At 52.7% G+C, this 13,576-nt stretch overlaps 1 protein-coding gene across 4 annotated transcripts in view; it reads left to right on the forward strand.

The window, feature by feature from the left end:
* The window catches only part of WDTC1 (WD and tetratricopeptide repeats 1), a 64,969-nt gene extending 52,485 nt beyond the window's left edge, over window positions 1–12,484 (forward strand). Inside the window, exons 10-16 of one of the 4 annotated variants that reach the window (XM_086716146.1) lie at window positions 963–1,038; window positions 1,651–1,759; window positions 2,780–2,953; window positions 5,996–6,231; window positions 7,788–8,003; window positions 8,920–9,112; window positions 10,451–12,484. In XM_086716146.1, the coding sequence (XP_086572272.1) occupies window positions 963–1,038; window positions 1,651–1,759; window positions 2,780–2,953; window positions 5,996–6,231; window positions 7,788–8,003; window positions 8,920–9,112; window positions 10,451–10,520 (1,074 nt within the window). In that variant the 3' untranslated portion in view covers window positions 10,521–12,484. The remainder of the gene's footprint in view (window positions 1–962; window positions 1,039–1,650; window positions 1,760–2,779; window positions 2,954–5,995; window positions 6,232–7,787; window positions 8,004–8,919; window positions 9,113–10,450) is intronic. The other 3 variants (XM_086716144.1, XM_086716147.1, XM_086716145.1) reach the window with 3 other exon arrangements.
* The last annotated feature ends 1,092 nt before the right edge of the window (window positions 12,485–13,576 follow it).

Raw genomic sequence — 13,576 nt, forward strand, 5'->3', positions numbered from 1 at the left:
ATTATTATAAACATGAAGGAGACAAATGTGAAATATGATCCATCCCAAGTTGACAAGGCAGACATAGCACGTGAACCAGCTAACGACATTACAAGGCAAGGTGGATTATGTACAAGAGAAATGGGATGGAGAATAGACGAGCATCTGAGCTCAGAATACGGCTCTGACTTCAGACTGCTGAGCCATCACCTGGCCTAAAGGTAGCATAAGGATGAGTAGAGAGGCATCTAGCAGAGTGGTTTGGAGCCAGACAGACTTGGTTTTATGTCCTGACTATGCCACTTACTGCTTTTATTGCCCTGGGTAAATAAACTCGGAGCCCGTATTTCTTCATCTATAAAGGGGGTGATAATAATAGTACTTCTTAGGGCGCCTGGCTGGCTCAGTGGGAAGAGCACGTGACTCTTGATCCTCAGGGTCATGAGTTCAAGTCTCATGTTGAGTGTAGAGATCACTAAAAAAAATAAACACACTTAAAAAAATAATAGTACCTCTTTAGGGGGTTGTTTCTAGGATGAAATGAGGTAAGTCATATAAAACACTTAGCAGAGCTCCTAAAGCAAAGTAAGAATTCACTAAACATTAGATAATATAGATAATGTTTATTGAGAGAAGTAAGTAGCAGTGTTACTTTGAGCAAATGGCTTCCCTTCTCTGAGACTTCAGTTTTCCCATGTGTAAAATGAGATCTTTGGCTTTGTGACTTCTGAGAACCTTTCCAACTTAAACATGTGATTCTAATTAATGACAGTGTTTTAAGCAGCCCACCCTACAGGCCAGGAACCAGGAGAATTTTCCTGCCTGAGGTTTGCCCCATAGGAACCCCTCCAGGCCTTGCTTGATGGTTCCATGCTCAATACTTACTATATTCCTGAGAGCCACCAACCCCCAAAGCCTTGCTTTGGTCCAGCCACATTCTTACCTCACAGCCGCCATCTCTTTTCTTAACCCTTCCACTCTAGGTCTATTTGTTTGACCTGACTTACAAGCAACGGCCATACACCTTCCTCTTGCCTAGAAAATGCCACTCCTCAGGGGGTAAGTTCTCCCTTGGGTTAGGGGTATCTCTGCTGGGGAGCTTGAATGTGTGCCACTTCTGCTGCGGAGGCTGCCCCTTCCCTTGTGCTGTGGCTGTGATCCTCCAAAAGGAGTAGTTTCTCTGAAAGAACACTCTGTACAGTAAGAAGGAAGATAACAATAGGTCAGAGAGATCTGTCAAAGGGGTTTGCACCACAGCCCTTTTCACTTCTCTCTGAAAAACAGTTTCTTTCCGTGGCTTTTCTCTTGAGGACGTGTAGTAGTTGCCCTTCTTTCTTGTCCTGAGTGAGTTTCCTCCCTGACTCCTTCCTAGGGCCTCCAGTTGGTTTGGAAACCTCTTCACCCCCCCACTCCCTCCAACCACCCCCAGCTAAGGGTAATGCCAAGTTGAAGCTGTGTCCCTCTCCAACCAGCAGAGGGCGCACAGGCTTTTCCCTATGCTCTTGCCTGCCTGCCTGTCTGTCAGAACTTACTTGCTGGGAATGGATCTTACCTGGGAGGATGGCCCATAGTGGAACCATCAGATTCTGTGATGGAAGCCGGAGGGCTGCTGAAAAGAAATGAGGACCTCTTCCTGAGTTGTTGCTGTTCCTTTCTCCCCACCCCTGCCAGAAGTTCAGAACGGCAAGATGTCCACCAATGGTGTATCCAACGGCGTGTCCAATGGCCTGCACCTTCACAGCAATGGCTTCCGGCTGCCAGAGAGTAGGGGACATGTCAGGTGAGCCCAGCCTGACTTGTTCAGCCCCCCAGTCCCAATTACACCTTATGGTACATACCTTACAATGTAATTTGGAGGGAGGAGCATGTCCTGTAAACCGTCCATCCAGGCACATACCTCAGAGTCTGGGAACTGAAACAAGGGATGTAATGGAGTATATCTGGAGTGTGGCTAATGGTTCCAGTACCTCTGCTACCTGGTAGGATCCCAGTCACACTCAGACTGAAGCTCCAGTCCCTGGGTATCAGTAGTTAGGTCAGGACCCAGGGGCCCAGCTACCTCTTAGTACTGAGCTCCCTCTTAAAGGTGTTAAACACAGAGGGGCCTCCCCCCATTATATTTTTCTTCATCCCATACCATCTTTTGGCCTCTATTCACTGCCAGGCCCTATACTGGGCTTTGGATACAGGTGTGCTCAAATCCTCTAAACTTTGAAAGAAATAGAAGTCTCTGTCGAGAGATCCATGGGAGGGGCTTGGGTGGTCAGCTACTATCATGCCCAGGAGTTTGATTAAGAATTACCTTTGGGGGGGTGCCTGGCTAGCTCAGTTGGTAGAGAATGAAACTCTTGATCTTAAGGTTTTAAGTTTGAACCCCACATTGGGCATAGAATTTACTGAAAAATGAAATCTTAAAAAAAAGGAAAATCACTTTTGGGGCACATGGCTGGCTTAGTCAGTGGAGCATGCAACTCTTGATCTTGGGGTCATGAGTTCGAGCCCCACATTGGGCACAGAGTTTACTTAAAAAAAAAAAAAAAAAAAAGAATTGCCTTTAACCTGTCCATGACAGCTTCATTTCTGTCCCTCTGTTTTTTCACTGGTTCAGAGTATCTGGAATTGTGCCTATTACCTATTACAGGAAGCTAGGCCAAGGATAAGAGTGGTCCCCTCTTCTAGATGACAGTGCAGATCCCAGGGGTCAAGACAATATGGGTGGCCCTCAGGCAGGGCTTCAGACTTCCTGAGAGGCTGCTTGGACCCTCTTTGGCTGGCCTGACTTGGCTCTCCTTCACCACAGCCCCCAGGTAGAGCTGCCCCCATACTTGGAGCGCGTGAAACAGCAAGCCAACGAGGCCTTTGCCTGCCAGCAGTGGACCCAGGCCATTCAGCTTTACAGCAAGGCTGTGCAGAGGGCCCCTCACAATGCCATGCTCTATGGGAACCGAGCTGCTGCCTACATGAAGCGCAAGTGGTGAGTGGGCCTGAGCCAGGATGAGGGATGAAGGCAGAGGACCTGATGGAACCAAGTTCCTGAGGCCTCCAGGGAAGGTGGCAGTGGCATCCTGCCGCCCCTTAGGGCTTTTTTAGGCTGTTTTGTAACTCCCACCTCCAGACTAGAAGTCAGGAAGTCTCACAGTGACGTGAAACATGTCCACAAGTAGCTTCAATGTGGTGCTTTGTTATAAAGTGATGCAGCCACTGGGCAAGTAGAACTTGAGAGAATGGTTAATCCCAGCTGTTAGATAATTGGGCCTTGAATTGGACTATGAAGGTGCAGTAGAATCTTGCTAGATAGAAAAGAGGCATTTGGTGAATTCAGTTGGTATCAGTCTCAAATGATTCTGTAGCCCCTTGACCTTGGGCTTGCTTTCCTGTGCTCTTAGACCATTGGACCAAGACAAACAAGATACCAGGGATCTGAAGCTGGCTGTGGGTCATGTTGGGTCATAGTGGCTGGTGGTAAAGGAGTGGGTCCATATCCTGAAGAACCTGCTATCTTTGGAGACCATCAGGGCTCCCAGCCCTTCTGCCTACGGCACCAGCAGGCAAGCAGGCAGGCAGACCCCACCCCCCAGCCGGGGCCAGGACTGAAGATGGATAGAGCTGGGCCCACAGCCATTTCTGCTCCGTCTGGCATCCGTCGGCTCTGCCCAGACAGACAGGCCAGCTGGTGTGCCATCGTCTGGCTGCAACTAGGCAGGCCAGAGAGGGAAGCTTAAGAAACCCACCCAAGTCAGCAGGATGGTAGATAGGCGTTTGGGAAGATGCTACCCCCACAGGCTTTAGCCCAGGCATCAAGAGTTTGCCAAGTGCTCAGATGGCAACCCAACCCAGGAGGTGATGGTTTGGGGGCCATCCTAAGGTGTTTTGCCTCTCTGTCTCAGGAACTGAGTAGAATGCGGTGTCCTCATCCAGGCTTTATGCCGAGAGCTGTTTCACTCCTACATTCTTGCTAAGGGAGGCTGATGACTTCCCAATCCATGGGTGCCCTCGACATGTTCTCTGAACTCCCACTGTGTGCTAGGTACTAGGGACACAGAGTTCCTCACTTTGAGTTCCTGTGCTCCAGAGTGCCCAGCCTCTGGACCGAGGACAAAGACATGATTATGGTTCATCATCATCGAAGAAGCAGTAAGCCTTTGAGTGGTCAGGTGAAGTGCCATGGGCATTAAGACAAGTTAGGTCACTTTAGCTGGGGTCAGGGAAGTGTCAGGAAGATGAGGAGTCTGATGGGCTTTAAGTGTGGGCAGGCTTAGGCAAGGAGATGAAGAGGAGGAGGGGATTATGGGGGAAAGACATTCCCAGGGAGATGAATGGTGTGAACAAAGGCATGGGGGTGGGGGCCTGACTGAAGAGCTTGTTTGCAGAACAACAAATCCATTTGGCTGGAGCAGAGGGTTCTGGAAGGGACTGGCAGGAGATGAGTCTGTGAGGTAGCCTGGGGCCGGCCTGGGAAGAACTTGGAATGCAGAGCGGTGGCGTTTTGGCCTGGATTCAGTGGGATGATGGGCAGCTACTGAAGAGTTTTGAGCAGGAGAGGGATGTGCTGAGGGCTGTCCTTTCAGGGAGATTGATCTGGCAGTGAGTCTGGATGGGTGAGCCCTGGGGCCAGCCTGCTCTCTCCCCATCCCCACATGCCTGCCAGTGACCCCTAGAATGTCACATTCTGTCCCAGGCCAGTCTCTCCAGGGCTGCCATCTGCTCCTGGATGCAGTGGGAGCTGTCACCCTCCGGCTCCTGGTTGGTCTCTGTCTGGCTCTCTCCAGGAGCTCTGAGGGGCACTTTGCAGGTGGCAGTTGGATTTCCAAACAGTCCCTCCTCCTCCATCACAGCCAGTCGTTCTGACGCAGGCCATGCCTTCAAAGCACTTTGTCCCCTGCCTCCTCCCACACTGGTGAGCTGCTTGTTCCTGCTGCCAGGGCTGGATGCTCCCTCTGGTGCTGTAGGAGAGGAGTCAGGAGGACATTTCCCCTGTTGGGCATGCTTTGGCCCTATGCAGGCGGGTTGTGAGCTGTGCTTTGGTGGAAGGAGCATCAACTCTGGGGAGTGCTGCTAGGCCCACCTCAGCCCGGCAGAAAAAAAAAAAAAAAGGAAAAAAAAAGCTGCCAAGGGAGAAGTGGCCCCTGTGACCGGTCTGGCTCTCCAAATGAGAGGTGGGAACAGATGAGAGGTGCTGGGGGGAGTGTACCCTATATTCTGGCATGGGGTGGGAGAGTGGGGGCTTTCTTTTGACCCATCCCTGCTTGCTCTCCCCCCAAAACCATCCCCACTTCCCTTTATCCATGCTTTGGGAGGTGGAAGAAGTGAGTGGAGACGATTTGGAGCTCCTGGTGTGCATACCCCCCTTTACCATCAGCTTCCAGAGAGCTGACTCTGCCAGTCTGTCAGGCCCCATCCTTCAGCCCCGGGAGGTAGAGGCCACAGCTGCTGTGGATCAGTCAGCCAGGACAGAGGGGGGTCTGGCTGAGGGCTTGCTGCCTGCTGGTCAGACCCCGAGTCCCCAGCCTGGCACTTCTGGCTTCTCCAGACCACAGAACTGTCCTTGAGAGCCCCCTGCCTTGGCCATGGCTTTGAAGACCAGCCGGGGGGATTTGAGGAGGTGGTTGGAGAAAGAGAGAAGGAGGGCTTGGGGAGCCTGAGGTGGGCAAGATGCCAGGCCTTCTGCTGCAGAGCTGCGGGTGCCTGGGGTGAGCCAGTGAGCAGTTGCACTCTGTGCCCAGCAGAGGGCAGCCTGGCACTGTTTTTTTTTGTTTTTCTCCCCACACATACCCCCTCCCCCCTCCCCCATTCCCTTTCCCCCATCCCCCTCTTAGACTTCAGGATTCCTGACTTATCTCCTTAATATACTGTGTCTCCTGGGGAGCAAAGCCTGGGCTGAGCCAGGGTTCTCTTCATTCCCAAGTACCCTTATCCTGAGATCTGTCAGAGGTGGACTGAGGTGGCCACAGAGACTGAGTGGACTCCTGATTGCCATGCAGCCCCACCTCCAAGCCACACTCCCCTGCCTTCCCAGGGATGGTGACCACTACGATGCCCTGAGGGACTGCCTCAAGGCCATCTCCCTAAACCCATGCCACCTGAAGGCACACTTCCGCCTGGCCCGCTGCCTCTTTGAGCTCAAGTACGTGGCTGAGGCCCTGGAGTGCCTGGATGACTTCAAAGGGAAGTTCCCGGAGCAGGCCCACAGCAGCGCTTGTGATGCATTGGGCCGCGACATCACAGCAGCCCTCTTCTCCAAAAACGATGGTGGTGAGTGGGCACTGGGGAGAGGGTGCTGTTCCTCTATTTGAGGTGCTACATGACATCTGGAGAGGACATGGTTCTGAGATCAGAGAGGCCTGGATTCAGTTGCTAATTCAGAAACCATGTGACTGTGGGATAGTCACTTAGTCTCTTTGAGACTCAGGTTTTTCATCTGTAAAGGGAGAGTGATCGCACCTCCCATTCAGAGTTTCTGTTGAGGATTAGCAATAGCACGTTTCAAACACCTCGTGTAATGCCCGGGACTCAAGACAGGAGTAAGTTGAGCCCAGTCAGGCCGTGTGGCTCCAGCTGGGCATTCTCACCTGCTCACAGACAGGGCCTTGGCTGTCCCGTTGGTCATCTGAGTAAGGGGCAGCAGCTGGGGCTTGCACTCGTTCCAGTTTGCATGCTTGCAGCAGAGGCAGCAGTACAGGGCGATAGAAATGCTTCACACATGGGGTGTGGAACCTCGGGCTCCAACCTCAGCTCTGCCAAGTGGTAACCATGTGATCTCGGGTGAAGCACAGCCTCTCTGAACACACTGCCTTTACCTGCACGGAGAGCATTTGAAGCCCTGCCCAGCTCACCTCAGTAGCATTGGAGAGTGAGCTGGGGATTTGTGGGATTTGTGCTCTGGAGGCAGACATGGATCCTCACTTCTCTCCTTATGCAGTTTACTAACCGTGGGATTGATTCACTTGTTTGAATAGTTATCAAGTATCTACCTTGTGCCAGGCATTGTGCTGGGTCTTGGGAGTACAGCTGTGAACAAGTCAGATGGTATTTCTGTATTAAGGAATTCACAGCTCTAGTGAAGGAACCAAGTGATGAAGGAGAAACGGTGTGATATGTGCCATGGGGGCCTGATGTGGTATAGGTGTATGGGGTAGGACTTGATGGAAGGCTGGGATTCTAGGGGAGGAGACATTTAAGCTGAGATCTCAAGGATGAGGAGGAAGAGGTAACTGGATACAAAGTGTAGCTGTGGGAGGTGAAGAATTCCTGGCCTAGGGACCAGACATGCAAAGGCCCCGAGGCAGGCAGAATCAAGGCACTTTTAAGGCACGAGAAAACTGGTGGTTTTTTTTTTTTTTGTTTGTTTTGTTTTTTACCCAAGGCACTTAACTGATCAGTGCCTCAGCTGGGATCCATGATAACTTGTCTTTCAGTGGGGAAGGGTTTGGACCGTACTGCCTTCAGAGCTATGGATCTGTTTAGAAAAACCACCCCCTCAAGGCTCTCTCGGAAGTGCTTCACCTTCCCCTCCCTGCCTCTCACCTCCACAGAAACAGAAAGCATGGGTCTATGCATTCTTGGGGCTTCTAGACATTATTCAGGGACCTGAGCCAAGGCCCTCCTAGCATCATAGGTCACCTCTTGAACATCCTCAAGGGCTGGGTCCAAAGATGCTTCTTCCTCAGAGTCATTCCCAGTTTTCCAGATAGGTTTAGGCAGGTAGCCCTACATTGCTAGCACCTGGGCTGAAAACAGGGCCGGGGTGGAGACAAATTGGGGAGGGGAGAGAGGGACAGGCTTCACCTTTCCTTGCTCTCTGCCTCCAGAAGAGAAGAAGGGAGCTGGTGGTGGCGGTGGCGGCCCCGTCCGCCTCCGCAGCACAAGCCGCAAGGACTCCATCTCGGAGGATGAGATGGTGCTGCGGGAACGAAGCTACGACTACCAGTTCCGATACTGTGGCCACTGCAACACCACCACGGATATCAAGGAGGCCAATTTCTTTGGCAGGTCCGAGGCCCTGAAGAGAAGGAGGGCACAGCCTGGTTGGCAACAGGAGGTTGAAGGGGGTGTGGGGGCATAATGCTTTTAAAAAAAGTCTCAAATCCCAGCTCTGCCTCTATATCCTTGATCAAATGGCTTCACAGCTCTGTGGGCCTCAGCCTCTTCGTCTACAAAATGAAACCAACCATCCCCACTCATGGGGCCATAATGAGGATTAATGAGGTAATCCATAAGGTACCCAACGAGGGGCCTAGACAATGCCTTTAGCCCCCACCTCCTCCTCCTCTGTCTCCATGTGCTGGAGCTTGGTTTCTTTATGTGGATGCTTGGTGCTTCCCTCTGCTGAGGCTATGAGGCAAGAGCCTCAGAAGCTGGTAGTCTAGGCACAGTTGTCTTCTCAGAACTGTGCCCCAGGTACTGACGGACGTAGCCCGTGTCACATCAGACCCTGTCACCCCCAACCCTCCTTTTAGATGGTGTACTTTCTTAGGGTAGGTGAGACACTTGAATGTCAAGAACCTCTCCATCAAGATCCCTTCTAAGTGTCACTGGTGTGTGGGGGGCAGACATACTGTAGGATCAGGATACTGGACCCCGAAAGCCGAGGACTGCTGAGGGAAGGCTTAGACAAGAGTGTTCCCAGAGACCTAAGAGATGCAAGATCTGATCCAGCACACGAGGAGCTTATAATGTACTTTGAGGGAGAGTATCTTGGGGGGTCCCAAGCAGTCCCTGATTCTGAGTTTAAGAGACTAGCTGGACAGCGACTGGAGCTCTGTAGTATGGAAAGGATTACCATGTGTATGGGAGTTCTAAGTCAAGTGAGGACCCCAGAGTTTGGGGGGGCTCAGCAGCTCCAGACCTCCCTGTTCCCCCTTGCCCTAAGCCACACAGCCTCTACTTGAGGCTGTAGGGCGGTACCCCACCTGACCTCCCTGCCCTTTGCCCCTCTGCCAGCAACGCTCAGTACATCGTCAGTGGCTCTGACGATGGCTCCTTCTTCATCTGGGAAAAGGAGACCACCAACCTGGTCCGCGTACTCCAGGGGGACGAGTCCATCGTCAACTGCCTGCAGCCACACCCCAGCTACTGCTTCCTGGCCACCAGCGGCATTGACCCTGTTGTGCGGCTCTGGAACCCCCGGCCAGAGGTGAGGGTGTAGAGAAGATGGCCAGAACTTGACAGGGAAGAAGGTTGGGTTGGAGCCTGTGCAAGGCCTTCAGCTGAGCCTGGGAGGGTTGGGAAAGGACATGAGTCACCCAAAGGCTAGAAGCTCTTACCAAAGGGCTCAACACCATGTCAAGGTGGGAGCCATCAAGTTCTGAAAGTGCCAAATGTAGTGGGCAGCTCCAGGAGCAGGAGTTGGCTCCTGGTTTCTGGGGTCATATCCCTGAATGAGCTGAGAAGATGAGACTCACAGGAAACAGTAACCAAGGACAGGGAGGCGGGAGGGTCGGGAGGGTACCAGAGCTCCGGCACCATCTCATGAGAGCATGAAAGCAGCACCTCAGAGGCTCCCTGGGTACCCTGCCCTTCCTATACCACTGTGTTGTGTCCCCTAGAAGCTGGGCAAAGCCAGTCCCTTCGTTACATGAGAAGTGTGCGGGCTTTGGCATCTGGTGAGCCTAAGTTTGAATCCTGGTCCCTTCACTCACTGCCTGAGGGACTGAACTACCTCTGACCAGGTTTTTATCGTCCACGTTGGAATGGGAATGACAGCCCCACCTCAAAAGGTTACTTTAAGGATAAAGTGATGCCTCCAGATGCAAAGTGTCCAGCCCACAGGAACACTTAGGATGGTGTGGTCCCCTCTACTCCCAGGGTGGGTAGTCAGGCAGGCTGGCCTGAGGCCTTTCTTGCCCTCTGTCCCACTTGCCTTCCCTTTCTAGCCAGAAAAACAGAAGTCAAGTGGTGCATCTAATTACAGAGGCAATTTACTGTGAATTTTAAAGAGAACTCTACAGGGGTTCTCCCATGAGGGGAGAGGAAAAGGATGAAGGGTTGTTGGGAGTGATGACAGACAAGAGTGGGGTGGAGGACACAGACAATGCCCCCATCCTGGGTATCTAGTATGCCCAGCAGACCCTGGTGTGAGTCCCTATTGTTTCCTGGTATGGGCCCCCCCCAATGTGTACCCTGATATGAGTATGCCCCCCCAGTATGTATCCCAGCATGTGCACCCCCCTCATATATATGTTGTGTCCCCTCCCAGTTGTATATATTACCATGTGGCCCCCCATGTGTGTAACCCCCTGGTGTGTCCTCTCCCTCACATATATATCCTGGTGACCATGTATCCTGTACTTACCCCAGTGTGTGCGTTTGCCTGCACCCATGTACACATAAGGGCGTATGTACAAATGGACACTCCTGTGCGTCTCCTGCTCTGTACACCCCTCTCTGCATGTATTGCTGCAGCTGTGTGTGTGTGTTTCCCGACTTCCCCACACATCCATCCCAGGACTATGTGTGCCTTCCCCCCACCCAGAGTGAAGACCTCACAGGCCGAGTTGTGGAGGACATGGAGGGCGCTTCCCAGGCCAACCAGCGGCGCATGAATGCTGACCCATTGGAGGTGATGCTGCTCAACATGGGCTACCGGATCACAGGCCTGAGCAGTGGGGGTGCTGGGGCCTCCGATGATGAGGACAGCTCCGAGGGCCAGGTTCAGTGCCGGCCCAGCTAGACCCTCCTGGCCTTGGTCCCCAGCGCCTGCTGCTGGCTGGACCCTCCACCATGGGCAGGAGGTCAGGGGGTTCTGTTTTGGTTTGTCCCCCCCCCCACATTTTTTTCATTTCCCTGTTTTGTTTGTTAGTTTGGCATTGGGGGTGGGGGGTTGCTACAACTTGCTGGCTTTCAGACTTTTGGGCAGATTGCCCCTTGACTGGACCCAGCTCTGAGCAGAAGAGCAGGAGGGGAAGCCCCTCCATATGCCCCCCACCCATATGCCCGCTTCCACATCCCTGGAGGGCTCTGACCTGCCTCAGGCTGGGTGGGAGGCAAGGGCTGAAGCTGTCTTCAAGGACTGTCCTACCCTTCAGCTGGCGGCAGGAAGGGGAGTGGACTTCCAGTCTAAGTAAGGGCTGGCCTTGACCTGCTGCCACTCTTGCTCCTGCGGGCAAGGCTAGCTCCTCCATGGCTTCAGGGAAGGTTCTGAGAAAGGATGCCCCCCCCCCCTCCAGAGCTCCCTTCACCCGCCACCCCAGCCCCGTTTCAGGGTGGAAGCAGAGGAAGGTGGGAGTCCTGCAGTAGGCAAGGCCAGGCCCCTGCCTGGGCACTAGAGCTTTCTCGCCCTTCTCCCAGTGCTAGCTCTGGACCCTGTGCCTGCTCTCACTGGCCATTTCTGGGGGCTTAGGGGGCTTAGCCTTTCCCAAGGGCCCTGGCAGAGGGTGGGGCACCGCACCATCCCCTTCTGCGCTGCACTGCAACCACTCCCACTCCTCTTTCTGGGGGCTCCTTGGCCTCACTGTGACCTTTCTGCCAGAGCTCCCAGCCAGGCCTATTCTCTCTCGCTGAGGTGGCACTCTCTGCTAAGGGCCCTTTCTGCCCTCCCTCCCACCCCATGTGCTGAGCCGCCACAAAGACCAAAGAAGTGATGGCTTTTCTCTGTCCCCTGCTGCTCTTGGGGGTGGGGGAGGGAGAGGGGGTCTCCTGAGTCACTCAGATGGGAAAATCCGTAACTCAGCCCCCTCCCTCCTCAGCAGCCCCAAGCTTGACACTGGACAGCAGTCACCCCACCACTCACCAAGCATCTCTCTGCCCCCTTGGCTCTCAGCTGGGAGCTGCTCTCATAGTTGCTCAGCCTTCCTCCCTCTCCCTCCCTTTCCCCTCAGTGCTTACTTGGCTCCAGCCCTCCAGCTGCAGCCTCTGGGGAGCTGCAGCCTCCCTTCTTCCCTCCCTCCGTCCTTCCCTCCCTCCGCCTGGTCTCTGCCAGGTGCCTCCTCTCAGTCAGGCTTCAGAACAGCCCTGGAGACAGGAGGGCCATGTTAAAAGCTTTTTCACAGTTTTAAGAAGACAGGGGAGGGGGGGTGAGGATAGTGGTGGGGGGTCTGGCACCATCTCGTCATTGCTTTAATCCCAGCAACACAGGTGGCAGCTTCTCCCCCTTCCTCCCCACCCAGCCCCTCTCCCGCCCTTCTCTTCTAGCTTGGTAATGAAGTATATTTATTGGTGAAGGAAACAGCTGCTGCTGCTTTTCCTGCTGCTGGGACTTGCTCCCCTGTCTCTTCTCCATGACCTTTCTCCAGCCAGGGAGGGGAAAGCAGGAGTACTGGGGCTGGGCCCTGGGGCCCAAAGACCAGCAGGGGCCCCTTTGCTTTCCTGTGTTGGAGCCACCTGCCATTTCCTCTCTCCATGCCTCCCCCCCTCCCCCCTCCCTCCCCCAGCCTGCCCAGCCTGGGCCCTGCAGTGTGGAGAGACACATTAAGCCTTACTGTCCTCTGGGGGCAGGAGCCGAGCCTTTTTGTTGCTCCGCTCCCAGGAGAGTGAGGGTGACGCAATTGATTAAAACCATTTTGTTCTAGGTGTGGCTGCTGGCATTTGTGGGGTGCGAGGGGGTCTTGGGACCAAAGTGAGGGCACCTGATCCCTCACCTGTGTAGCTATGTGACTTTGAGTAACCATACCTCTCCTGGGTAGAATGAGACCTGCCTTGGAGGATCCCTGTGAAGCAGTGGCCACTCAGCCTAGCAGGGCGAAGCGCAGCAGAGCCTGGCACTGGTGGCTGTGAATTGCAATAATCAGCTTTCACTCTCCGGGCTGTTTTCTCAACTCTAAAATAAGGAGGTGAAGTCTTAGTGGCTTTTCAGACTTCTAAAATCAGAACCCAAACCAGAAATACACATTTTACATTGTGACCCAAGATACCCATGCTTATTTGTATGTATATAGTGAACATAAGTTTTATACAATAATGCTCATTACCCTTGCTACATGCAATATGTTCTATTTATCATTCATATTTACTTTTCTATTTTATTAAGGGGAGGAAATGCTGGCCATAACCCACTAAATGGTTTCACAACCTACAGTTTTTTTGTTTTTGTTTTTTTTTAAGATTTTATTTTTAAGTAATCTCTATACCCAATGTGGGTTCAAACCCACAACCCTGAGATTAAGAGTCGCATGCTCCATCAACTGAGCCAGCCAGGTACCCCTAACAACCTACAGTTTTGTGTGTTTTTTAAGTTTATTTACTTTGGAAAGAGAGAGCAAGTACGCACTAAGCCGGGAAGGAACAGAGAGGGAGAGACAGAATCCCAAGCAGGCTTGGGGCTGTCAGTGCAGAGCTTGGGGCTCAAATCCACAAACTGTGAGATCATGAGCTGAGCCAAGGACCAATAGTCAGATGCTCAACCAACTGAGCCACCCCTGGCGCCCTATACCCTACAATTTTTTGATGTGCTCTGGATTAGAGGATTTCTTAGACCAGATTCCCAAACTTTCTCAGTTCACAGCACTCACCCCAGCATTAGTGGCTCAGTAATTTTCCCATGGAGTCTCTAAACCAAAAGAAATACCTAACAGTTCAATTTATCAAGTAATTAAACCGAAATCACATTATAAGAATTTATGTCCTACCAAGTCAGTCATCATTTTAAAAAATAGTACATATA

Source organism: Puma concolor, chromosome C1 (assembly GCF_028749965.1).
Source record: "Puma concolor isolate L17-30 chromosome C1, mPumCon1.1.hap2, whole genome shotgun sequence".
Lineage (NCBI taxonomy): Eukaryota > Metazoa > Chordata > Mammalia > Carnivora > Felidae > Puma > Puma concolor.